General features: G+C 44.5%; 1 protein-coding gene across 2 annotated transcripts in view; it reads left to right on the top strand.

The window, feature by feature from the left end:
• The first annotated feature begins 4,785 nt into the window (after positions 1 to 4,785).
• Npr3 (natriuretic peptide receptor 3) overlaps positions 4,786 to 27,727 on the top strand; it is a 60,450-nt gene continuing 37,508 nt past the window's right edge. For both annotated transcript variants that reach the window (XM_032898772.1, XM_032898773.1), the window contains exons 1-2: positions 4,786 to 5,569; positions 16,845 to 16,967. In XM_032898772.1, coding sequence (XP_032754663.1) covers positions 4,816 to 5,569; positions 16,845 to 16,967 — 877 coding nt within the window. In that variant the 5' untranslated portion in view covers positions 4,786 to 4,815. The remainder of the gene's footprint in view (positions 5,570 to 16,844; positions 16,968 to 27,727) is intronic.

Genomic DNA, 27,727 nt, shown 5'->3' on the forward strand with positions numbered 1-27,727 from the left:
CTCAGTACTCATCGAACTTCAGAAAGGGTTTTTGGATTATGTGTCACGGCCTTTCATCTTTTCTGCCTCTAGGGGGAAGTGTGTTTTCAACAATTCTGTCTTGCAGAAGGTATTTTTATTCTATGTTAAGGCTTCACTGTGGTATTCTTTAGTGTGACCTCAGGATTGGCTGGACAAGATGGAAGGACCTTGGACAATCTGCAAGGACCCTTACTTGGTGGGTTTCAGGCCAGGGTTCTGAGGCAGGGGATTTGTGGAGAAAATGCCCCAGGCATTTTTTAGTACATTTCTTTTTTTACTAGATATTTTATGTATTTACATTTCAAATGTTATCCCCTTCCCCAGTTTCCCCTCTGGAACCTCCCTATTCCATCTCTCTCCCCCTGCTTCTATGAGGGTGCTCCCCCTCCCACCCACCCATTCTCACCTCCAAGCCTTGACATTCCCCTACACTGGGGAATCAAAGATATCATAGGACCAAGAGCCTCTTCTCCTATTGATACCAGACAATGCCATCCTCTGCTACATATGTGGTGAGAGCCATGGGTCGCTCCATGTGTACTCTTTGGTTGGTGGTTTAGTCCCTGGAAGCTCTTGCGTGTCTGCTTGGTTGATATTGTTATTCTTCCTATGGGGTTGCAAACCCGTTCAGCTCCTTCAGTTCTTTCTCTAACCCCTCCACTGGGGACCCCAAGTTCAGTCCAATGGTTGGCTGTGAGCATCCACCTCTGTATTTGTTGGGCTCTGGTAGAGCCTCTCAGGAGACAGTTATAACAAGCTCCAGTCAGCATGCACTTCTTGGCATCCACAATAGTGTCTGGGTCTGGTGTCTGCAGATGGGATGGATCCCTAGGTGGGGCAGTCTCTGGATGGCCTTTCCTTCAGTCTCTGCTCCACACTTTGTCCTTGTTCTTTGAAATGACACCATAGCTTCTCCATACTGTATGGCTGTAGCCAAAAACAAACAAACAAACAAACCCCAACCAACCAACCAAAAACATCTGGACACAAAATTCACTTGACAGAACTAGAAACAAAATAGCTCTTGGATATTGATAAAAATATTTCTAAACCTTATAAAACTTCTGAGTTTCTGTAATATCACATTTAACACTAATGTGTTTAGGCTTTCCACTAGCTAACTTTAGTCCTTTGTTTTCTTAGACAATTGAAATTGATAACTGAATTCTGAATGTGAAAAAAAAAATGACCCTTCCCCAACTTCAGTGGTTTATTTTTTTTCTTTTGGTTGTTGTTTTGTTTGTTTGTTTTTGGAGTTGAAAGGAACAGTGTTTAAAACCTAAATGCAAGACTGTTTTTCTTTCTTTTCTTTCTTGTTTTGCTAACATGATAAAAAATGTTACAAGTTATATTTATCAAGTGCTGTTCAGTTTTACTCTTCTGGAAAGCCTGAAAATATATTGGTAAGATCTCATAAGATGGTGTGTGTGTGTGTGTGTGTGTGTGTGTGTGTGTGTGTGTGTGTGTGTGTGTGTGCCTGTGTATTACATTGTATTGAATTTATCGTAGGCAAGTAATCCCATTTCCAGCTTTCTTTTTTTTTTTTTTTTTTTTTTTTTCCTTTTATTGGTAACAGAACCTTGTAAAATTAAGTCACCCTGGCTGGCTTTGGATTAATCTGCAGCCCAGGTGGCCTTTGACGTCCTTCAGCATAGCCTGTGCCACCAGGCCCACCTATAAATGTGATACAAAGAATGTTACCTACAGTGGGAATCCCTTTGCTTACCGACCCTGTTTTACATAGTGTTGCATGTGATCTTTCCCAGTAGAAAATATCCTCAGGAGACAAAGAGGTGTTTAAATGTACTGTGCAGGCTTTGGGCCACAGTTCTTTCAGGCCTAAGATGCAGAACTACAGTCACACATGATATCGTCAGCTGGTTGCCCAAAGAATTATGATGGAAAGTAAACAAACCCTCCTAACACCCACAATAAGTAGACAAAACCCTCCCAATACTGGGACAATAGGCTTGTATTACTGTTAATAATCTTGTGCTCGTTGGCACTGGAAGACCTTTCTTTTTAAAATCTCAGCTTCTGTTCATTTGGAATCTGCAAAGGATGTGTTGAACATGCACGCAGGCAGCAACTTTGTGGCCCCCTCTCCTCTGTTTCTGGGCTGATCCGGTCTCCTGTCGTCTGTGCTCTTTTAACAACAGGCTGGAAGTTGAGCGCTTCTACTCAAAGGCCACAGGGAGGCTATGGTGCCAGCCTTAAAGGAAGAGCAATGCCCTGCTGTTGACCCAAGGGCGAGGCTGGGCAGCTCCAGAGATGTGAGAGGCACTCCACACTCGGTGCCACTGAAATCCCAGACTCTTCTAGTGAGCCCACACCATACACTGCAGAATCATATCGCTGTTGGCTGGCGTTCCCCAGACAGGGCATACCGGGTAGTAATAGGAAACCTCAGTCCTTCATGTCTCCTGGCAACCAGCTGAAATCCACTAAGACCCTTGGAATCCAGGATTTAGCTGTTGTCTTTTTTTTTCTTAAATAACTATGACTCTATAAACAAATGTTTGCTCTCCCAAGAGTTCAGGAAGGATTTAATTGCTGTGAAGCACTACTTGTCAGTTTCTAATGTGCGTGGATAACTCTTCTGAATTAAACTTTATATATCTACTCTTAGTATTGGTTAGCAGCTCTAATTAAACAGAAGCTCACCTAGGATTCAGAAGTCCCTACTTACAGCGAAGGTTTGGGGACCACAGTGTACAACTGAAATCTAATCCGGTTTTGAAAAGTTACCCTCGATTGCATTTTCACTGCTAGAAAGGGCGACCGAGAGGGGGCTGTTAGCCTCGAGGAGGGCTGATGCCTGGATTTGCCGTGTCCTCGGACACCTCGATTTATCACTTCATAGTCACAAATGAGAGCAAGGACATTTTAGGGGGCTCAACTATTTAAAAAAAAAAAAAAAAAAAAAAAAAAGAGCCTGGGGCAGCTGGTGAAGAATCTCATTCAAGTTCCTGCCGAGAGAGGGCGTAAGTTTAAGACTAATAGAATTCGCGCACACTGACGCCCAGCCAAATGAAAGAACATTTAGAAACATTTTGAATTAACTTTAATTTGCGAGACTTTGGTGTCAGAACTACCTTGTGCAATACAGCCTGTTCTCGCCGTAAATGTCTTTGCTGCGTGACCACGAAAAGAGGGTGCAGGGCCCTCTGGACCTGCGCAGCTGCTCGGTCCTGAGACGCGCCTCTGGTCTGAGACGTCTCCACAGTCGTTTCCACTCCGTCTGCATCGCTGTGGTAGCTGTGACCAGTGGGAAGACTGGGTCTCCCGGGCAGGACCTTTCTGGGCATCCCAGAATATCGGGCATCCTGGAACAGAAGCTCTGGGGTTGGCAGACTGCTTTTCGGTACTTAGGGATTCTCTGGGGGGAAGATTTGGGGGCAGTGGGTGAGTGTGTCCCTTTTAGTAATGGAGTTTAGCAAATACTACCTTTGGGAGATGCTTTTCAAGCTCCGTGACACTTCCGGGAGCGGAATCATTTACCCAACATCCGAAGCAACAAGTTTCGCTTTTCTGGTCTCGGTGACCCGGCGGAGGGTCTGCGCACTAGGACACCGTGACGCCGCAGACACTGTGATTCTAGCGTGTCTCGGCAGCCCAGAGGGAGAGCACCCACTCCGGGCGGGGGAAGGACCGCCGCGGGCACCGCTCAGGCCGGATGGGCATACCAGGTCTGCAAATGAACCTTCTTGCACTGGGACCTTGTTCCTTGTTCCCTGACCTTGCTCCAGGGACCAGAAAGGTCAGGTGCGGGACAGGACTGGACGCATCCAGACAGAACGTGGCCAGATCACGAAAAGAGGTGAGACCCTATGGAGTTTTGCAACGAAGCCACCAATTTGGAGAAATATCTTCCCTCTGTTTTCGCAGCGCGTGTGTTTTGTGCATGTATGAGCGCTCATTTTTTTCTTTCAAACATATTTACATTTTCTTTCTTTCTTTTCTCTCTTTTTTTTTTTAAATCCTGGGGCTGGAGAGAGCGGAGCCAGGGAGAGGCGGGGACGTTAGAGTAACGCTGCGCGGTGAGGGCTCCCGCGGGTGTAGACGTGGGCGGCTGCGGCTTTGGGCCAAAGCTGAGCACCGGCAAAGAGGGGGCTTAGGGACCCAACCACGAGTAGGCCAGGGGTGCGGGGGAGGAGCCCTGATGTAAGAATGTTAATGAGAGGCTCCCCCAGCCCAGCCCCCCACCCCACCCCTCCCCACCCCCACCCACCCCACCCGTTGCAGAGACAAGCCTGGCCTCGGCGCGCCATGTGGTAACGCGCGCCCGCTGCCACGCTATTTAAACACCGGCTATGGATCCAGAAACCCGCGCGAATCAATGGGATCAAACGCGAAGGAGGTGCACCGTCAATTACAAGCACTTGGACAAGTTTAACTTCTTTTTCTTTTACAAATAAGGCCTTCAAACGCAACCTTAGCAACGCCCAAATAAGAAGCCACCTCTAAGCCAAATAGCCTATGTGCAAAGGAAGGGAGAATATATATATATTTATAATAAGTCTATATGTATATTACAGACGCACAGGTTTACATTCTGTGAACTTTTTTCTTTTTTCTTTCTTTGCTTTTTTTTTTTTTTTTAAACCTAGGGATATTGCAGAGGAGTCTTCCTCTCTATCTTTTGGCGCGTTACTGAAGGGGGTATTCTGTTTTCTTGGAGCGCCTAAGGGGGCGCAGGGACAGAGGAAAGAAAAGAGCAGGGAGGAAAGGGGCAGGGTGGGTGGGGGGCAGAGGGCGAGCCGGCGGCCAGGGCGAGCGCTTGCTGGCAACAGGATGCGGTCCCTGCTGCTGTTCACTTTCTCGGCGTGCGTGCTGCTGGCCCGGGCGCTGCTGGCTGGCGGTGCGAGTAGTGGCGGTGGGGACACCGGGCCAGGCAGCAGGCGCCGGGAGAGAGAGGCGCTGGCGGCTCAAAAGATCGAGGTGCTTGTGCTATTGCCCCGGGACGATTCGTACTTGTTCTCGCTGGCCCGGGTGAGGCCGGCCATCGAGTACGCGCTGCGTAGCGTGGAGGGCAATGGCACCGGCAGGAAGCTGCTGCCGCCCGGCACTCGCTTCCAGGTGGCCTATGAAGACTCTGACTGTGGCAACCGTGCGCTCTTCAGTTTGGTGGACCGCGTGGCGGCGGCGCGCGGCGCCAAGCCGGACCTCATCCTGGGTCCGGTGTGCGAGTACGCGGCGGCGCCGGTGGCCCGCCTGGCGTCTCACTGGGACCTGCCGATGCTGTCCGCAGGAGCGCTGGCCGCGGGTTTCCAGCACAAGGACACGGAGTACTCGCACCTCACGCGCGTGGCGCCTGCCTACGCCAAGATGGGAGAGATGATGCTCGCTCTGTTCCGCCACCACCACTGGAGCCGCGCTGCCCTGCTCTACAGCGACGACAAACTCGAGAGAAACTGCTACTTCACTCTCGAGGGGGTCCACGAGGTTTTCCAGGAGGAGGGCTTGCACACGTCTGCCTACAATTTCGACGAGACCAAAGACTTGGACCTGGACGACATAGTGCGCTACATCCAGGGCAGTGAGCGAGGTGAGCAGGAGCGCGACAAGGGGTCGTTGGCTCTGACCCAGCGGTTCTTGGTGGCTCCCCCGAAATCCCACCAAGTCAGTCTTCTGCAGACCCCACCCTTCCCTATAACCCGAGGACCCGTGGAAGTTGCGCGCGGGAGCTTGTTCAAGTGTGAGCTGCCTGACCCAGGGGCGGGTGGAGGATAGCCCATCGCGGTGTAAGGGGTGTGCCTAGACAGTCCCGGGAAGGTGGACCTGGCCAGTCGAGGGGACGTCTGAGCCGATTGTTAGCTCAGGTATGACAGGTGTGGCCAAATACCAAGGCTTTTCCCTTTCGACAGTTCCGGGGTGCCATGCGTTCCAGGAATTCGTTACCCTGTCCATTGCTGTCGCGCGCCCCCTGGTAGGGCCATAGCGTCTGGGGACAGCCAGCAGCGCGCAGCTTCTTGACTAGCTAGGGGTCTCCTGGCTTCCTTGACTGCTCTTTCCATAGACCCCAAGTCTCTTTTAAAAGCCTTCCCTTTAAATTCCTTCCACGCCCCTTCTAGTGTCTATAAACAAGCTTCTGCACAAGCACCAGAGTGCGTCGCTGTGTCTGAATTCAGGAGACACTCATTCGCCCCGGGCGCGCTGGGCTTCGCAGCCTCTGAAAGCGCAGGGAGCTGGGCTTGGCCGGAGCGCGCGCCGTAGCTTTCTTCCCATCGGTTCCCTTCCTGACCCTTTCTCCTCCAGTCGCTGGAGGGTTTGGAACAATAGCCAAACTAGACAGAGCACAGTTCTGGGGATTGTGATCATGGCTAGAGGGAGCGTGGGAATCCCCTGCAGCTGCCCAGGTTTCTGTCCTGTAGCTAGAGGAGGGAGACGAATACCCAGTGTAGGGCAGTGAGTCCGGACATCCCAGTTGTGGTTTACAACATTCGAGAAATTCCGCCTTTGTTTCCCCTTGGTGCGCAGGCGCCCAGAATGTCCTCGGTATTACTCTCCCCCTCCCCCCACGCCGCAAAGCTTCCGATGCCCGGGGGTACTATCCTGGTGAAACCTGGGGGAGCGGAGCCAAGCCAGGGTACCTGGCTTGCCTGGCACTGGCAGCAATTCGACTGCTGGGAACCTGGGGCCTGGCTGTTGCGGGACACTTAGCTTGCAGGCTCAGAACAGGTGAGGTGGGCAGAGAAAGCTTCAAGAGTGGGGTCACAGCTGCCCCTCCCCTCTCTCCAGTTTGGCTACCCTGACTTCAAGGTGTTGTAGACAGTGCGCACAGGACAAGTTTCGACCTAAGAACTCCAGGCTGTCTACGCAGAATCACTGTTAGGTGCGCAGGCAAGGCATTGGTTATGAAAAAGGAAAGTTCTGTCCTATCGTAGCAGATTTGCCCCTGCTGGGCGAGAAACCCACTTTTTTCCCCACTCCCAGTCTTCAGGCTACCGCACCCTGGTATTCCTTCAATTCTGGGCTTCCAGTGCCTTATCTCAAAGCTGGTGACTTCCCAGGGCAGGCTGGGAATGGGGGCGTGTCCTCACGCCTCGCTAGATCCGAGATTTGCAAATTCTGTCCCTGCCTCGCTGAACCCAGAAAGGCGGTGACCTTGGTACAGTGGCCTGGGATAAGAGGCCTGGCGGATCTGTCTGCTCTGCTGTGGGGCCTTTAGTCACACAGTGCTCTTGGAACCATGGTGTTGGGAGGGTCACAGTGAGATAGTGGTCTGGGGTGGGGGGATGACTGGTGTGTTTGGTTTAAAAGGACTTCAGCCTGCGTTCTGTCCCTATTATTATTTTTAAATACACCAAGCTTGGTAGATGTACTTCGATCTCCTCGCATTTATTCTCATTCAATTTAGCGGTGCAAGTCTGTTAGTCTGGCGTGTGTATTTTATATTATGATCTTATGATTCTTTCTCTAAAATCTGTGTCAGTAGCAATACGGCAGGTTTCCTGAAATTTAAATAAAAATAGTTTCTTTTCCAGGCTGACTTCCTCTCAATTTTTTACTCTTCGTAGAGAAAGTCGTGAGCTCTCAGGTGCTTCCTGTAGACCCGAATCTCCACTTCAATGTAGCCAGGCACGGTGTTAAGTGGTAGGGGTTTAGTGCATGGTTTCAGGGGAGTTTGTGGCTCAGCCCCTTGCTAGCTAACAGGATCCTGGGCTGTTAAACTGTACCCCAGTCTCTTCAGGTAAAGTGGGCTTCCTACAACAGCTACGTCTTGGGGTTGCTGGAAGGGTTTAATGAACAAGGTTACCAGCATTCCTTGAAACAGTGCCAGACCCAAGCAGTAAACGTGTGGCTTCATTGTAGTGGGTGTTGTGCTATATTTGATAATAATCACCTTCACCGAGAAGGGGAAGCCATGTCCTGGGAAGAACTCGAAGCAGAAAAGCCCACACCTCTGGAATGCAAGGCACTGAACTCGAAACAAGGTACTAGATGAGAATCAGGCCTCTTCCAACCGCTATTCTGAGCTGGAGTCCTCTTCCTCCAAATGTAAAAATGTAACTGACAGCATTTCTGCCACAGAGCATCTCCTGCCTTTAGGAGGGGCCAGGGCATGCTTTAGAGAGTCCCTCCCATCCCTCTTTTGGAAAGAACATTTCAACTTTAAAATCAAATTATGGATATCTGAATATCTTCCCTGCCATCTCAATAGTGTAACTAAATTTTCTTTTGGCTACATAACACCTTTTAGAAATAAAAATTAAACAAACAACCCCCTCAAAATCCCCAAATTATCCTTATCTCTTAGAGGGTTTGTCATTTAAGTCAATTGAAAAACTTAAAAAAAAGTCTCCTATAATGAAAGCACACACCTGTGTAGGTGTGATTAAAAAAAAATAACAGCAACTTCACAGCGTGTATATTATCAGCTAAGAGGATAGAACAGAATCAATTTCAACCCCCAGGCATGAGGGCAATAGAAAGTTTCTCAAGAGCCAGCCTCAGGCGGCCTCGAGAACTAGGGAGCAGTAGATGAGATTTCACAAGGATTTGTTTGTCCATGCATCCTGGTTATTACAAGATGGTGACCATTTTTTTTTTTTATATACATGGGGTGGGGCAGAGAATACTGGAGAGTGATTTTTGAATATTCAAGTCTTTTAAAAAAGTTTCTGTGTTTAATTCCAAATAAAAATTTGAGTTGTAAGGGAGATATTATTTTCACCCCCAGAAATTCCAAGGAAAACTAGACAAAATGACTCTTTAGGCAGGTAGCTAAGCTATGCTCACCATTTACATTCTGGATCGTCTATTTCATGTACTAAGGGTATTCTACAAACACTTTAGGAAATAGATGCCAGTGGCAGAAATACATGCATGCATGCATGCATACATACATACATACATGCATACATACATATGATCTTAGATGGGAATGGTAGCACATGCTTGTAATCCCAGCATCCAGGAGCTGAAGCAAAAAGCTTGTGAGTTCAAGGCCAACCTGGGCTGTAGAATGTGCCCTGTCCCAAAGTGTAAACAAACAAGCAACAGGCAAATACTTTGTATTTAGTACTGGATTTGTTTAAATAGTTGGCTAGGATCTTGCTACATCACAGGAAATGATACATTTATTATAAAAAAGTCAGAAACACATTTTTTTTTAAGCAGAGAAAGGTCAGTGTTGTGTTTATGTACTTTCTCAGATGCAAAAGTAGAAGAAACCTACACAAATTGTTTTGTATAAAAACTAGCTTTATTTTTTTTAATTCTTCCTATATATTGTTATGTATTTTGGCTTGGAGAGTGACCACAGAGATAGAAATACTTAATGAGCACAAGAACAACTTATTTTTAATACTCTGGTCTAAATGATCAAATAATTTGTCAGCAGAATTTTAAAGCAAAAGACCCTCATAAACCTCCCTAGTGTATAGAACTGGGAAAGAGAGGTGCTACAGGCCACAGTGTAGAAATGACAGGGGTCTTTCCAATGGATAGAGCTTCGGAGCAGCAGAAGCAAGGGCACAGTCTGTATTTTATAAATGATATTTGTTACTGTGTAGTGTAGGAACAGAGAAATATGCTTTTGAAAGAAATTAAGTTTTTGTTTTTATCCAAGCTAGGTATACATCTATGTAAGGTTAACTACCCCTTCCCCCCAAACCCTCTAAACCCCCAAACCCCTATGTGTTGTCTGGAAAAATGCTTCTTGTCCCCCACCTCTCGTTTCGGACTAACCAGAGCATCATAGCTGAGTCCTGTGGATGTTCACTAGCGACTTTCCTTTAGAATTCCAAACTAGAAGCTACTTTTGATTCTTCTTTTCAGTTTTAGGTTCTGTCTCTTGGAATGCTAGTGGAGAATGGCTAAGTTATCATCCACTCTCTGCTAACTACACATGCAGTGTGTTCTTCATTCCTCCCTATGATCATGTCAACATTTTCCTTACCTCAGTATTGATATTCATGTTATCTTCTGAATGATGTTTACAGTGAATCCAGATGGTTGAGGATATGCCTTCATATATATGTATATATATATGAATACATATGTGTATAAATATACATATACATACTATAAACACATACATATACACATATATGAATACATATGTATATATGTATATACCTACACACACATACATGCACACACACACGCACAAACACATGCACACACACGCACACACACATACATACATACACATACACACACACACACGCACACACACAACACACATGCACACAGATACACACATACACGCACACACACAGGCACACAGATGCACACAGATGCACACACACATGCACACACACATGCACACACACAAGCACACACATGCACACACGCATATGCACACACACGAACACACACGCACACATACACAGGCACACACACACGCACACACACATGCACACACACACGCATACACACATACACAGGCACACACACACTCATCCTTTTGTTTGCTTAGCCTGCTGTGGAGTGACTGCTAAAATCACATGTAAGCTCTCCTCTATTCCAAGCTCGGGAGCTGCTTCAGCGTCGTCCTTTTCTTGGCATTCTATTCTACTACGACCCTGAGCTCCTTGTTTAGTGATTCCCAAGGCTTTCCACCGGTTCTCGTTTTGAGCCTGTTCGTTCCGTGTGTGCCCTCCTTTCTTTGTTGGAGGAGCACATCCTCCAGGAGCTTTCTAAGGATGGGCAAGAGATTCGTTTTGAAACTTTTCAGGACCGCAGACTTATTCATCTTACCCTTACACATAATTGTACAATTCTGCACAGAACTCCATGCTATAAGTCATTTTCCTCCTCAAAATTTGATGGCATCACTTCATTGGCTTCTCGAGTCTGAAGCTGCTGTTAGTGTGAATTGATGTATTCTGGACTTAGAGTTTACTATCACCAGCCACCCCCACAAAATATTTTTAGAATCTTTTTTTTTTGTTCTCAGTAGTTCAATACTTTATCACAGTGCACACTGCTGTCAGTGTTTCACCTTGGTGTGACCCTTTTCTCAGAAACTCATGCCATTTATATATTTAGTTATTATTTATTTATACCCAAATGCTGCCCCCTCTAGGGGTTCCCCTTGCAGAATTGTGTCCCCTTCACCTTTGAGAGGGTGCCCCCACCCTGGGTATCCATCACCCTGGGGCATCAAGTCTCTACAGGGTTAGGTGCATCCTCTCCCACTGAGGCCAGACAAGGCAGCCCTCTGCTACATATATGCCAGGGGCCTAGGTCTAGCCCATGGATGCTCTTTGGTTGGTGGCTCAGTCTCTGAGAGCTCCCGGGGGTCCAGGTTAGTTGAGACTTCATCTTCCAGTGGGGTTGCCATCCCCTTCAGTTCCTTCAATCCTTGCCCCAGGGAATCTTCCATAGGGGTCTCAGACCACCATGCTTGGCTGTGGGTTTCTGCATCTGTCTCAGTGAGCTGCTGGTAGAGCCTCTCAGAGAACAGCCATGCTAGGCTCCTGTCTGCAAGCACAACACAGCATCAGTAATAGAGTTAGGGATTGATGCCTACTCGTGGGAAAGATCCCAAGTTGGGATGGCCACCGGTCGGTGTTCCTTCAGGCTCTGCTCCATTCTTGTCCCTCCATTTCTTTTAGACAGGAGCAATTTGGGGTTGAAATTTTGTAGGTCAGTTGGTGACCTCATCCCTCCACTGGGGGTCCTGTATGGCTACTAGAGTGGTCTCTTCAGGTTCCATATCCCCTCTGTTGAGCTAAGGCCACCCACATTCACACTCGGAGTCTCTCCCATCCCAGGTCTCTGGGACTTCTTAGAGACTCCCCACCCCTGGCAGCTGCATATTTCCATTCATTCTCCTGTCCCCCTGGCTTCTCTCCTGTCTCTCCCCATACTGGAGGATGCTACCCCTAGTCCCCTCTATCTCTCCTTTCCCACCCGGGTTCCTCCCTCCCTCTGCCTCCCATGTTTCTAAGTGGGATTTAAGCTTCCTCACTTGGACCTTTCTTCTTGTCTAACTTCTTTGGGTTAGAAGAATATCAGAAACTCATGTCTTTTAACTAAGAAAATTTCTTAAATTATTTCTCTAATGATTTTATTTCCTTAATATTTAGTGTATATTTAAAATTTTATTTCTAGATTTATTTTTATTATTTTATGTGTATGAGTTTTTTTTCCCCCAGAATGTACGTCTGTGTATCACATGTATGCCTGATGCTCTGGTGCCAGAGGAGGTGATGAACCTCTGAGTGGGTGCTGGGAATCGAACCTGGGTCCTTTGCAATAACAAAAAGTGCTCTTAACCACTGAGCCAACCCCCCCCATCCTACTGTTACATTTTTCTTTTCTGTGATCACACTTTCAGTGTGCAGAAGGAGGCTCTGCTCTGAAGAAAGAGCCTAGCCTACCTCTCTCCTGTTCAGATTCATCAATGAGAAAATTTGTTACTTTCCCTCTTGCTGGGACAAATGGGGGCTCCTTGAAGGAAGAGGGATGTTAACCCATTGGAAGCTTGCTTTCTTATTTATTTATTTATTTATTTATTTATTTATTTATTTATTTATGTTATAAGACGACATTTATACTGCAACTTTATCTTAATGAATTACATCTCTTTGGTAAAAATAAACTTTATAAACATTTTAATAGTCAGAGATTAGATAAAAAAACTAAATGTTTGTAAGTTGTTTCTGCTATGAGCAAGGCTGCAACTGAGAAGCAGTTCACTTGTGGTTGGTCATCTGTTGGCAGTTAAACTCAGAAGTTTTTATGCCACATCAGAAAAGAGAAAAAAACCAATTCATAACAGATTTCTTTGATCAAAAGGTATTCTTACATTTTAGTTTAAAAATAAATAATAGTTACAATGAATGGCAATTATACATTTTATATACTATATGATGGCAGCATAATATTTTAAAATTAAGCACTCGGTTTAATAAAAAAAAGTACAACAACTTTGAAGACGAGTTTGACAATGGCACTGGCAGTTAGATGCAAAGAATAGTCTTGGGAAATGGCAGGTAAAACATTCTATTTTATATTTGATTACATCATTAACACATTGGAGTAAACTTTAATCAAAACTTAAACATTTGAAAATAATAATAAAAATCCCCCATGACATATATGTAGACCAGAAAGCCTCAAATTTGCTTTATGTGTTTATATAGGGTTTTATATAGTTTATATAGGGCTTTAAGCTGCTGTACATCTGAGACAACACCCTAAGCTGCTGAGAAGACCCATTGGAAGCTTCCTTAATGGACGTCCAAGAGAGGGGAAAGATTTTCCATAATATGTGTGTATAGACACCGCTTGGAATGTGATTAGCTCTGTTAATTAACATTTAAAGCCATTCCAGTGTGCGTAACCCCTTCGATTACAAGAACATGTTGGTACAATGAGAAGCCATTTAGTGGTGATAATGTGGCACCCAGATGGGGAAAGATGACACCAATGTCACAAGTTAAAGTGGGACAGGTTTAAAAAAAAAGGCTACCAAGAAGCACATAGGGTCAGTCATTATCCTTTCCTTCTGAAGTGTGATATATTGATCTCTGATAAATAGTTACACATTGAAACCAGGCTTGGTGGCACATGCCTTCAATCCCAGCCCTCGGAAGGCAAAGGCAGCTGGATTCCTGTGATTTTCAGACATTTGCAGCCTGTTCAACATAGCAAGTTCTAGGACAGAAAAGGGTTACGCAGAGAGGAGCTGTCTAAAAGCAGTTGATATTTATTTATTGAAATACATATTGATACAACGAAAGCAGTCTGCATTGACTCCCACTTGTGCAGGAGGATTGGCAGACCCTGTTTCTCTGTCAGTCTCATCTATCGTTGGGAGGTCTGGGGAGCTAGCCAGTTTTCCTCATGTGACACACGGTCTGTATGTTTCCAGGTACTTCCTAGGTCGTACCTACTCCTCTTACGTCACTTGGGCTTGCTAACTACGTAATCTGGCTACTGTATAAAACGATGAAATATGAATAAGAACAGAAAGCTGTCTCAGAAAAAAATATTTCAAGCCTTTTGATAAATTGTATAGAGGAAAGTTTGCTAAAAGTACCCACAGTTCAACTAGGTATGAATGAGACAACCCCAAAAGGTTGAGGCACACCATAAAAACTAGGGTTCTTTACTCTGATGGCTTTGTTGGTGGTAATCAGTACTATGAAGTGGTGTTGCTTCTACTTGAACTAAAACTAGATGATGATGGTAATGATGATGAGGATGACGACAATGACACGATGTTGTTACAGATTTGTATTATTTGAGAGAAACAGTGACCTTGGGAATGAATTAGTTTTTTTTTTTGAGCAAACCATATACTTGGCACAAAATGGACAAGACTGAGAAGAATGAAAGTCTAAGCAGGTAGACAAATGTCTAGCACCCTTTCTCAGTCACAAATGGGTAGTAACACTTCAAGAAAAATTCGTCAGAGGCCATGATGGAAGTAGGGGAGAAGTACAGAGGCAAAGCAGGAATGTAAAGAAAGGACCGGACTCTGTCCAGGACGTAGGGATGCCAGTTCTCTAGCCTCAGGGTTCAGTCTGTTCTATCCTAGGACAGGTATGGCTCTCAAAAGGATGCTTAGGATTAACACCTGGTGCCCCACTGGCTTCTCTGATCCATGATGTTGTAGCATCCTGTTGTTTATAATCTGGTTCCTCAGTTAGCATGCCAAGAGAGAGGCCATATTGACACATGTGTCAACATGTCCCGACTAAGTGGCCCCCATGGGAATTAAGCAACCTGCAGTTCTGATAATCTACAAATGCCATGTAGGCTATTCATCCAATGCGCCAGCAGAGTAAGTTTCTGCATGTAGCTGTTGACAGACACTGAACTCTACACAGTGCATACAAGTTGATCAGAGTTCCTTAGTATTCAGCCAATTGGGGCTCCGTGGTTCCCTCTGGAGATGCCCATCCTTGGAATCCATGCTCTTTGACTTGTCCAGCTTGAGCCCCTTATTAGCTATTTTCTGAGATACCTTGCCTGTGATTTTTCCATCAAAGGAGTTTGATCTAAAATGAGGGCCCAAGTTGGTAATTAGGAGTTTCTTTGAGACCTTCTTTATTGAGACATCTTGGGATTTTGAAGAAAAATCCCAAATGTATAATTATAATTCCAAGAGAAACAACATCTACTCTCACAGTTGTGGGCTTCAGGTGTTTCTCATTGCCTTAAAGCCATGTTTCCTAGTGCTGCTGTTGTGCGAACGGCGCCTTTCTGTAGTTAAATGTCAGTCGTATCCTGGAGCTCTGAGCTCGTGTGTGTGCAGGGACTGACTTATCAGTAGGAGCCCGGGCCTTCATGCAGGATGCCAAGGCTGTTCCGGCACAGACTGCAATTTGTTTTATGTGTTTCAGCACCCATACTTTTACAAAGAGCACACACATCCCAGAGGGCTGGCATGAAGCACGGTAAGGCAATTTACAGCACCAGGCCTCTGTGGGTCTCCTCTCATTCTGCATAAGAGGAAAATACAGTTTCTCCTGGTCATGGGCCTGTGAGCCAAGAACCATCAGATTGACTGGACAGTGACTGAGTCCCCCCCACTTCACTGTCGCCTGTGTCTTGCTTAGGCCACAGACAACAGTCTCTTAAAAATGCTTAAAACCTCTTACATTTAACACTGTGGCTACAAACTCACAGAACTCGGACTGTGTGTGTGTGCATACATGTGCGTGAACACTGCTGGTACGTGTTTGTATAATCACACAATTATGAAGATAATGCAAAGATGATTCAAGGATAATTTACAGGATCATGCTTCTATACTTCTAAACACTTTCTCTTTGAGGTAAAGTCTCATTTAACGTCCAGGATGACCCACACAGCGCTGTGTATGACTCTGCACCCAGTTTCCTGTGATGCTGAGAATCAAACCCATGGCTGTGGGCACTCCAGGCAAGGACTCTACAGACTTAGTCAAATCTCAAGATTTCTCAAAACACTTAAGAACATGGATGTTTTCATAAGTAACTACAGTAATAGTCATAAAACAAGAGCTTTCATGCGAACATATCCCGCGACCTAGTTGCAGACCTTCAGTCAGATTTCATCGGTTGCCTTTTAATGTTTTTGTTGAAGATTTTTTGCTTGTATTTCAAGATCTAGAATCCATTTGAGTAGCATACATTGCTTTTAGCTTTCTCCTAAGTCTCTTGGTGTTTAGTGTTTTACGAGCCTGCCTTTGTTCCCCGTTAAGTTGAGTACTTTAGGGAGTATGGATGGGTTACTCATCCTAGGGTCCTCTAGGTTGGTTTTGTAGCTGCTTCCTCCCGATGAGATACACTTTGCCTGTTTGTGTAATTTCCAGTCCTCTCGGTGTTCTATCCAGAGGCTGTTGTGTCTGTATTGCTGGCTCCTATCTCTTGGTTATGGTGCTATTTTCTATGTTCATTTTAAGTTAAAATCATATATTTCCCTTTGTCCCTTTTAGATGTGGCTTCATCTTAGGATTTAGCTACTCGTAGCCAATTGTAGCTTGAAATTTTGTAAGTTTCAAGTTACTTTTGTTGTAGTATTTTGTTGTAATTGCTCCATTTTATTATTAGTTACTATTGTTAATCTGTCCCAGTGTCTGACTTAGAAGATAAATGTTATCATGGGTATGTATGCTTAGGAAAAAACACAGTATGTTTTTCTACTCAACTTTTGGGAATCCCGTGGGATGTGTGAATGTCCCTACCCAACTATTTGTAATGCCACAGATGTGTAATGTCCCTCCTGTGGGTACATGGGCACCATGCATTAGGTAGTTTGTGAGGAGCTATTCAAGACTTTATAGATGACCCGTTCTGTGCCTGTTGTCCCCTGGTTGTTTTGGCCTGCTTTCTGCCTGCTGTGTTTGGTGACTCACGTACTGTTTCTCTCCCCAGTGGTGATCATGTGTGCCAGTGGTGACACCATTCGGAGAATCATGTTGGCGGTGCACAGACACGGCATGACCAGTGGAGACTACGCTTTCTTCAACATTGAACTCTTCAACAGTTCTTCTTACGGTAACTTCCAGCTTCTCCAACTCTGTCAACATGTCAGAAAGAGGAATGAAGAAGAGTCAAAAGCTTTAGGGAGGTCCATAGATGTACTTTCTGTCACCGTGGGAGCCATATTTGATTCTGGAAATTCATGATTCTGAGTACTCCCATATATATATTGCCTCATGGTTTCTCAAGCTTTTCGTCTTTTCTGAGAATCCACTGGGAGCAAAAGACACCACATACATGTGGTGTCAAGGAAGTCCTGAGTGCATCAGCGTAGCCCAGTCCTAACTCCACAGGAATGTACATGCAGGTACCAGATGCCATGGTCACGGTGGACTTTTGGAATAATTTAGGTGTGATTTGGGGGTAGGATTTTAGGTAGCAGGAACAGATTAGAACATAATGTTATAGGATACAATATGCCAAGGCGTTGCCATAGTTAGCATATGTATTTTTTCATAATACGCATGTAATACGTTTTAGTAATATAGTAGTGTGTGACTATTTATACTGTGTTCATATTATACATGTATTATAGACACAATACAAAAGGAAATGATGATCAGGCAAGTTAAGATAAAAGCGCGTGGACGTCTTTGTTCCTAACTCCCCTCCCTTGTAGCTCATGATACCTTAATCCACTCTTAAAAAAAAATCTCTGGAGGCATAATGCTGGCTTCATGGCTCTATGCAAGCATTGCTAGGATTGGCACCGTTTCCCATACAGAGGTTTTGCCAATCTATATTTTTATATACCATTTTCTGTAACCTTTATCAATCTTGTAAAATATAACTTTATCAGAATTTATTTTTATGTCCATAAGCAAAGTTTCTGTAGGTTTAATATTTAATCCTGTTTCTCTCTCTCTCTCTCTCTCTCTCTCTCTCTCTCTCTCTCTGTCTCTCTCTCTCTCTCTCTGTGTGTGTGTGTGTGTGTGTGTGTGTGTGTGTGTGCACGCAAAGCATATGGAGCTGTTTCTCTTCTGCTTTTATGTGAGTTCTGGGGGGGTGCATGCAGGTCATCGGGTAGCAGATGCCTTTACTTACTGAACCATTGTGGAAGCCCGTTTTTATTTATTGATTTCTTCAATTTTTATTATATTCATGTGTGTAGGTTTTTTTTTGTCTGCATGAGTGCCCACTTTATTATTTATTTTATGTATGTGAGTTCACTGTCACTCTCTTCAGACACCAGGAGAGGGCATCAGAACCCCATTACAGACGGTTGTGAGCCACCATGTGTGGTTGCTAGGAATTGAACTCAGGACCTCTGGGAGAGCGTTCAATGCTCTTAACCTCTGAGTCATCTCTAGGCCCTCCTTAATCTGCTCTTAAGTAGAATTTCACGAGCCACTGATATATAGGTCAAAGACATCTGTGATTCCTTATAACGGATTTAGGGAAACTCCCAGGGTCTGTGTAATAAAGGGTTATATTTTTTGAAAGTTAAAATAAGTATTTATTTGTACCTATTTGGATGTTTTGCCTGCATGTATGTCTGTGCATCACATGTGTGCAGTGTCCAAGGAGGCCAGAAGAGGGCGTTGCATAGCCTGGGAACTAGTGTTACAAACCAATGTGCGCTTCTATGTGGATGCTGTGACTTGCTGTGGGTTCTCTGGGAGAGCAGCCAGGGCTCTTAACCGGGGAGCCATCTCTTCAGCACCTATGTAATGGAAGAATGCTTACGGGGCTCATCTTGATCACAAATCCAAAGCCTTTTCCTTCCATGGTAGTTAGGACTCTCGTGCAAGTAGTCATTTCAGGACTATAGGACATTTTCTCAGACACACACACTGTCTGCTCAAAGCTACATGGCCTTAGAGTTGTAAACATGCAGATTACAGATGGCGTGTTTATGGCGAGTTCTGCTTCCGAGTGCTTGCTGATGATATATAGTTATTTAGATAGGATCCAAGCCTTTAAACATTCACCATGGTTTCCTGCCCCGATTTCCTGGTTTACTTCAGCAGCAGTCATTGTGTATATACAGATAATATAACACACTTCTCCCAGGGTTAAAGAAAAGCTGATGAAACAAAAGTAGCCACTGCTTCCTGTGATGGATAGCAGCGGGGATGTGGTGCGTACAGGATGGATCCCGGATTTCATCCTGCTCACTAGCATTCTGGTCTTTCCCTTCCTCCCTCCCTCGGCTCTGTTAAGTGGAGTGTTGTTTTCGCTTACAGACTTAAAGTCAGAATATCATTATACTCGTGGCTCCAGCACCGAGTTCTTTAACATAGAGATAAAAGCAGGTTAAAGGAAAAATATCAATTCTGACTTACAAGGTGAAATAGAGAATTTAAAATGATGTGTAGGAACGCAGGCTATAAACAGACAAGCATGTTTGCCTGCAGTGAGCATGTAGTAACAGACGCAAGTGTTACTAATAGGACTGCTTTCATCTACAGATAAAACTGGTGTGGCTTTATCCTGTTAGAACAATGCAGGAGCGTTGCAGAAAATGTGCAAAATGTATTAAGAAAAACCGGAAGAAAATAAGTTAGAATTCTGCAACTCTCAAAAAGTTACATTGCAATTTCTTCGAAATATATATTGTCTATTATATGTATATTTCACAAGAATAATTTTCAATAAAATGATAGTATTATGGTACAGAGGCATAGTATACCTTTAATCCACCTCTATTTCTTAGCACTGCCTCCAGCCTTTTGTTATTAAGAACAGTATATGCTGAATAGTCTGAAGTACATATACACTGATAGTCATATACTTAGAATATATTATATATTACATAATATAAATCTCTGGAGGCATAATGCTGGCTTCATGGTTCTATGCAAGCATTGCTAGGAATTAGCACCATTTCCCATACAGAGGTTTTGGCAATCTATATTTTTATATACCAATGGTGAAATTTTCTGTATCCTTTATCAATCTTATAAAATATAACTTTATCAGAATTTATTTTTATGTCCATAACAAAGTTTCTGTAGGTTTAATTTTTAATCTCTCTGTCTCTCTGTCTCTGTCTCTGTCTCTGTCTCTGTCTCTGTCTCTGTCTCTCTCTCTCTGTGCATGTGTGTGTGTGTGTGTGTGTGTGTGTGTGTGTGTGTGTGTATGGAGCTGTTTCTCTTCTGCTTTTATGTGAGTTCTGGGGGGCTGCATGCAGGTCATCAGGATTGGGTAGCCAGTGTCTTTACTTACTGAGTCATTGTGGAAGCCCGTTTTTATTTATTAACTTTTCAGTTTTTATTATATTTCACATGTATAGTTTTTTTTGTCTGCATGTGTACCCATGTACCACTTGTGCCTGGTGGGTGCCCGAGAGGGCGGAAAAAGGCACTGGATCCCGGAGCCAGAGTTACAGACAGCTGTGATCTGTCATTTGGGAGCCAAACCTGAGTTCTCTGAAGGAGCAGCAAGTGCCCTTTACTCTGTGGTATCTCTTTAGCAGCTCCTCCAGTTTCATTTTAATATACACATTTAAAAATTATATTTAAAATTTTCAAAACTTTTTTTTTGAGTCAGTGTCTCTCTATGTAGCCATGCTGTCCTGAACAGCTAGATCAGTGGACTCACAGGGTCCACTGGACTGTCTTCCAAGTGATGGCATTAGAGGTATATGACACCATGTCTGGGCGAAATTAACTACTTTAAATAATTAAATTATTCATATGTTAGAAGCCTTATTCCATGGGTTCCATTTTTGTTCTCTTTTTAATTGTTTTAAATTTATTCCTTCCTTCCTTCCTTTCTTTCTTCTTCTTCTCTCTCTCTCTCTCTCTCTCTCTCTCTCTCTTTTTCTTTCTTTCTTAAATGTGTGTGGCCTGGCATGTATGCATGGGCACCATATGTATGCTTAGTGCCCACAGAGGGCAGAAGAGTTCATCTCATTGTGAACCACCACGTGGGACTGGACACCAAATTCAGGTCCTCTGCGAGAGCAGCCACGGCTCTTAACCGCCAAACCATCTCTCTAGCTCCAGTTTTTATTTTCTTGAAAATTTAATCGCAAAATGGTTTTGCCCAAATCACAATGAGTACTTGAGGCTTCTGATTAAATCTGATTCTTTTACATTTTTACTGTGCATTTGTTCAGGCTTCGGGCTCTGGTCTCAATGAGCCCGAGAGACTTTCCTGTCTACTGACTTAACTGCTAAGACCTAAGAGTTAACAGCTACAACCTTAATCTTTGGAAAGTGAGTTAATCTGCCTTCCTCTGCAGCCTTGGTCTGTTCTAGTGACTCATCAGGCTGAGCGACAGATAAACACACAGGAGAGGAATTGGGTTAACTACCCAGCAGATATTATGAGGCATAGCAAGTATCTGACAAATATTTGTCACGTTCATTATTAGTCTTAGTTTGCTTTGACTACCGCACACGGAATGTTCAAAATTGTAGTTAAGTTGGCAAACTTTTCTTTGATGTGTGTTTTATACACACATTTCAGGTGGTCCGTTCTGCTACTGCCTTCACCGACTCACAGCTAACCCACCCTACGGGTCTGCGTACATTATGAATGATATCTGTAAAAGAATAATTGCTACACTTAACTGCAGTGACACACACATAAAGGTTTCTTGTACCCGAAAGAGCTCTGGTTGTGGCAAGTCCAGGGTAGAGATCCAATTTCCCAAGATCCTTAGTATTACAAATGTCTTAGATTTCCTGCCTCCATTTTCAATATCAAAGATTGCGACCATGACTCCACAGGTCATTCTTTAGTTCTAGTTTAACCAGGTCAAGACTAGCAGATGAGAGGAGATCCTTCCCGTTGACTTGGTTCTTTTTGTTGGCTCCCATGGAAGCTCTACTTAACTTCTGGCTGTGTGGGGTTGGCTACCCCTAGATAAAGTTGGAAATTCTCAGTTGGACTCCTCGATATCAAAGCTGGTGTGGGATTCTGGGAGTAAGGAAGGAGGAAGGAGCCTATAGTAAGGTGCCTTTCTGTGTCTTCCATAGACCCTGAAGCATCTGTTTTCTCAGAGCAGAAGTGACCAACGGCATTGGGCAGAATCACTCAAACTTTAATTCTGGAGTATCGTTATAAGGGTCTTCTTTGATAATCTAACAACCCTCCATTATCACAGAGCTGTGATTCCAAAAAGATCCTTCAACACTCAGTGTTCCCTATGGTTCTTCACGCAAACTGTATATTTGTTCTAGATCAGAGGTTCTCAACCTTCCTAAGGCTGCACCCCTTTAATACAGTTCCTCATGTTGTGGTGACGCCCCCAACCATAAAACCGTTTCTTTGCTTCTTTGTAACTGTAATTGCTGTAATGACTCATGGTGTGAATATGAAGGATATCCGATAATGAGACCTCAAAGAGACCATGGGTTCAGAGTCGCTGTCCTAGAGGATGGTCTCTGTGTTTACTGCTATTTTTAGAAAGCACAGTCGACAGTGCATCTATTTTGTCTGATTACTAAATGTCTCAATCTTGGTGAGCCCTCAGAATCGCCTCCAAACCTGTCCAAATTTTATGATGACCAATTCAGTGTATAATACAATCTGGGGGAATTAAAGTGTTTGAAGAGATTTTTAAGACTGTACTTAAAAAACTACCTAGGGAGTAGATGATGGTATTGCCTTACAGATGTTCTCATAGCACCCATTGGCATTTCTCTCTGGTCATGTTAGCCTCCTTAGCGCCTTCTCCAAAGGTGTATAGTGGGAAGGCGCTTGCACGATCCTAGCTGCAGCACCAGGATTGTTGCTGCGTTCGCCTTGTTTCCCAAGAACTCAGACAGCAGGAACTCAGGTGAGGCTTCAAGTAAAGTCAAGCACAGGTACCACAGTGGAGCACAGATGCCATAGGAGGGATTGTTTTTGTAAAGCTTTGCCATAAAGGTGATATAGGCACTTTACAGTCAATTTGGAACAAAGAGAGAAAAGAAAGGAATTCTCATATATTCCTTCAGCCGCAGCGGTTGCTGGGCAGTGTGCTAAGACTTCTCCTGGGTTTTCTGTGCTACTCTTTTCTTTTGAGTCTGTGCATTGTGCACTGCAGATGTGGTCTTAAATCTTGGGGTGCTTCAGCTTTGAGGGTCTGCACACAGGTTGGATAAGGCTTAAGTATCTTGCCCTGGTTTGAGTGTTCTCCTGTTTCTATGTTTAACCTCCTGGATCCTTGGCTTCCTCCTTTGTAGGCATCAGCTTTCAATCTTTTTCATAGAATTGCTATGAGGATGGAAGGTTACCAGGCTGCAGGCAAAGGAGCTATACTGAGCTGCGTGGAATATTGACGGGAGTGTCTGGGAGCCTAGCCCCTGGCTCTGTGTGACACTGGGACTGTGGGGAGTGGGTAAGATGAGGCAAGATGAGCGTTTTCTTTCCCTGACAGCTACCAGAGCTGATGAGCCACAGCGGTCACCAGCAGCCTAGGTGAATGACAGACAGTCAATTCTTGGGCAGATTCTGTGTCCCATCCATTGAAGGCCAGCTGTGTGCTCAGTCCTTGGTAGGTGCTGAGTTGCAGGATGTTCCAGTCATTACAGCAAAGGCAGCAGCCATTGGAGCTATCGTCCTGGCTACCGAATCACTAAGCACGGCCCGCCTTCCTTTTCATACATGTTCTTGGTTTTCTTCACACAGTGCAAGCTTGCGTTCCTGATTTATTATTTGATGTTAATTTAATTTAATTTAATATTAAAGTCTAGCAAAGCGAGGCAAGCACATGCTTTCTCTTACTCTGAAGGATGTACCTTACTTCTCAGCAGTAGACTTCTTTTTGTTTTTAATTCCTTCCTCAGGACAGTTGTGAAACTCCTACCCTGTGGGCTGAGAGGCGGCTCATTGCTGAAAAGCTCTTCTAGCCAACCATGGGGCTTGGGGCTTAGATCCTGGCACCCACATAACAAGCCGGGCATCCCTAATGTACCTGGGATTCCAGTTCTCAGGGTTTTGATGATAGCTTCTGGCATTCATGCACGTGCAGGTGTGCATAGACCTTCACACCTACATTCATGTACACCTCCATTCACACACACAGACAGGCAGGCACACACACACACACACACACACACACACACACACACACACACACACTGTTTTCCCTCTTGCTGTGATAAAATAACCTGGCGTTGTTGGGAAGTCAAAGAGACAGGCATTCAAAGTAACTCAGCACGTTACACCCACAATCAAGAGCACAGAGCAGTAAGTTCGATGCTTGCGTTTTGGTGTTCAGCTCACACTCACACACGGTCCAGATGCCCCAAGTCCAGGAAATGGTGCCTGTCATCTGCAGTGACTCTGACTGAGGCTTCATTCCCAGATGATTAAGATTGTGTCAAGTTGGGGGTTGGGGATTTGGCTCAGTGGTAGAGCGCTTGCCTAGCATGCGCAAGGCCCTAGGTTCGGTCCCCAGCTCTGAAAAAAAAAAAAAAAAAAGATTGTGTTAAGTCGGTAATTACATAACCATCAATGCGCACATAATTAAAAAAATAACATTAATACCTACCCCTCTCCTGAAAGTCATTTTCTTAAGGTCACAAGTAGCTTTCTTGGTGAATTTTTTAGCCTTGGTGAGGGCCATGCTCCAAATAATGCAGTTTAATGGCACTTCCTGTTATGGTACCCTTTACTTCTTTCCTATGTTTCCCCCTTCTTTCTTCCTTCTCTCTCTCCTACCCTCCCTCCCTCCCTCCCTCTCTCCTCCTCTCCCCTCTGTCCTTTTCTTCTCCTCCTCTTTCTTTCCTTCCATGTCTTTCTCCACGTTTCTCACCTTTTCTGCACATGGCCCTGCCTAATTGCCCAGACTGGCTTCACACTCGTCATCCTGTAACCCAGCCCTCTGAGTCCTCGGATTGTAGGTAGACCCTACCACACTGGGCTAGCCATATTCTATTTAGCGTTGCTTGGGTGGCCACTGGTCACATGGCACTCATGGCTGACCATCGCACACCTGAAATGTGGCAGATGTGGTGAGGGAGGAGTTTTCAGTTAATTGGAATTTAAATAATAACAGTGCAGCTGGTGGCTGTTCCATGGGATAACGTAGCTCCAGGGCAGCCCGGGGAGGTTTCTAACTATTCCTTTCTGGAAATTTCATGCTCCAGGTTTGGAGGCCTCTGTTACGTTTCTGGTTCTGTTAGTGCCTCTGTGTCTCCTGTAACTATTCCTGCTCACCAGAAACAGTCTGTGCACAGTTCACCCCTTTTCATCCTGCACTGTCTTCTTTAGGGCAGGGAGTCCCTGGGCTCCAACCCTGATGTGTGTAGGATTGACATCCAGGGTCTTTTGTAGCCATACTCTCTCCAGCTTCAGACCTGTTTCTAACCTTAGCCTGGTGGTGTCCTTTGGCCTTCTGAAGTCACTTGGGATGGGCAGTGACACTAACCAACACCATCATTTCTTCCTCTCCTTCTCTCCTTCACTCTGCTTTTTCTTCACTGTTCTTCCTCTCCTTGATGCCATTTGTGATGCATCTCCCTCTCTGTTGACCGCCCCTCCCTCACCATTGTTGATTTGGGATTCCTCTCGTACAGTTATCTCGTTTCCATTCTCGTGGGTGCTATCTCTTCTTATGATTATAAAAGTTGAAACATTTATTTTTGAAAAAATGTACTATCATATCAAAATACCAAAAAAAAAAAAAAGAAAGAAAAAAGAAAAGAAAAAAGAAACAAGAAAAAAGAAAGAAAGAAAGAAAAGGAAAGGAAAAAAGAAAAAGAAAATAGAAAATAAAAGTTCTTAGTGAGCTTGATCTCCTGGAAGGCCCGCTTTGTGGTTTTGGCATGTGACTTCCCACAGACGACCTCTCTTAACCTCTTGCCTGGATTACTGTGGCTGCGAATGCTCAGTGTCTCCCCGCTCTAATCCACTGCTATTTCCTAAGGCCTGCTCCTCTCCTGCCATTCTTCCGTTCTGCTCATAAATCTCCAGAGGCACCTAGCTGTCTGCTGAATTAAATTTGTCCCCACTGATGGGACACCATGCCAAATCAACCTTTGCCTTCCTCGTGTTCAACAGCCCCAGTGTGGGAGAAGAGCTCACCGCAGAAGTTATGGGTGTGAACAGATACCTACTTAGGTTGGTTTGGATTTATTAAGCATTATCATTTATATGATTTTCTAGAAACAAACTTCTAAAGTTAGGTCATGCTGGCACTGTTAGGCTGGATTTCACTCGTCTTTGAAGAATATATTCTTCCTCTTTTATTTACTGAGTTTAATGCTGTTTTACTTTCACATGTCTTCTTTAAGATAGCATAAAAGCCCACGAGAATTAATTTAAGAATTAATTAATTTAAGAATTAATTTAATTAATTAAGAATTTCCCTTCAGTCCCTGAAGAAAACTGAACTCTTCTCCATTGATGAAAGACTCTAATTATCTTTGTCTAGAAAGATCAGGACTTTTATGTATCCCTACTCGTGTCTTCTGAAACTTAGTCTGGGGACCGCATTCAGGCATTCATGTATGGTAGGGAAGCATCATGTGTTATAGCCTAGCTTCAGCAGGTGCTGACACTTTGATTCAACGAGAAACTGAGTCAGCAGGGCCTACAGTGATGGCTCAGCAGTCAGAAGAGTGTGCGTTGCTCTTGCAGACGCTATGAGTGAGGTTCTCAGCATCCATATTTGGCAGTTCACAATCCCCTGTGAAGTCCACTGCTGTTTTCTGGTCTTGGTGTCCTGTGTATGCACGCACATACACAGATGAGCTTGCACACATACACACGATTAAAAACAAGTGCAATGGAAAACAAGAAAATTGTTCAGCAAGTACTTACTGCATGTCTATAGGAAGTAGGTTCCTCCATGGGAACTCTTGGGCTTTGGTTCATCCATGGCTAGTGACTGTGACTGTGTCTGGGTCCTGGGTACCGAGTACCCTTCTAGGCTCTCTCACTGGCTCCAGAGCCAGGCATGGCTTCTCTTAGGCTATGATCTCCTAGGGATTTGGGAAAAGTCATAGAAGAGGAAGAAGAGGAAGAAGAGGGAGAATGAGTCTTGTCAATTTTTGTTTTGGTGGCTTGAATTGAATGTTGTGGTTATTGAGCACAGATTTAGTCTTTAATGAATTATGTTATCAGCTCTGTCTTATTTATCTCTAAGTAGCTCCTGGGCATAGTAACCAACTAATTAACGGTTGCTATTATTAGGATTGTGATGAAACAGATGTTTCCACAAACACACTCTCTACTTCTGTCTTTTCTCATCTTCCAGACTGAGATCCATCTTCTGCTCTGCCTGCTGGATGCTATACACACTTGTGCCTTTCCCCAGTGGTATGGGTTCTGCCAGACACGCCTTTCCACCATCTTCTCTATCTATTAAATCCCTGTTTACACATGTAGGACCAGACTAACTCCTTATCTTCACATGAGATGGCTCCTGCTTGGAGCTTGTTGTCTCTTCCCTTTGCTTTGTTTTTCTGTCCCCGAGTCCTACAGGAGGCTATTTGGTTGTTTACATGGTTCAGATCTCGTTTTCAAATTTGGTGGAGACTCTCAAAGACATCTATGATGTCCTCTGTGGCCATGATAGAGTTGTGCACATACGCGCAGAGTTCAGATGTATCTGGCTCAAGCTGTGCTAGAGACTCAAGAGACAGTCATTCTTTAGTGGACTTCTGGACTTGTAGAATTTATACCGTAGACCTGTCCAAATGCTCAGAGGTCCCCTTGCTTCTGAGCTGTTAGGTTCGAGCTATCAATGCAGACGGGGGCTTGAGGGGCACAGTTGACTTATGTGATACTCTTGTCTTCAGAAAGCTGCAGATTCATTTGGAAAGTAGCTTATCATTATAAATCAGAAGTCCAGTAGCTTATCATTATAAATCAGAAGTCCGTCCGTCTTGTCT

Source organism: Rattus rattus, chromosome 3 (genome assembly GCF_011064425.1).
Source record: "Rattus rattus isolate New Zealand chromosome 3, Rrattus_CSIRO_v1, whole genome shotgun sequence".
NCBI lineage: Eukaryota > Metazoa > Chordata > Mammalia > Rodentia > Muridae > Rattus > Rattus rattus.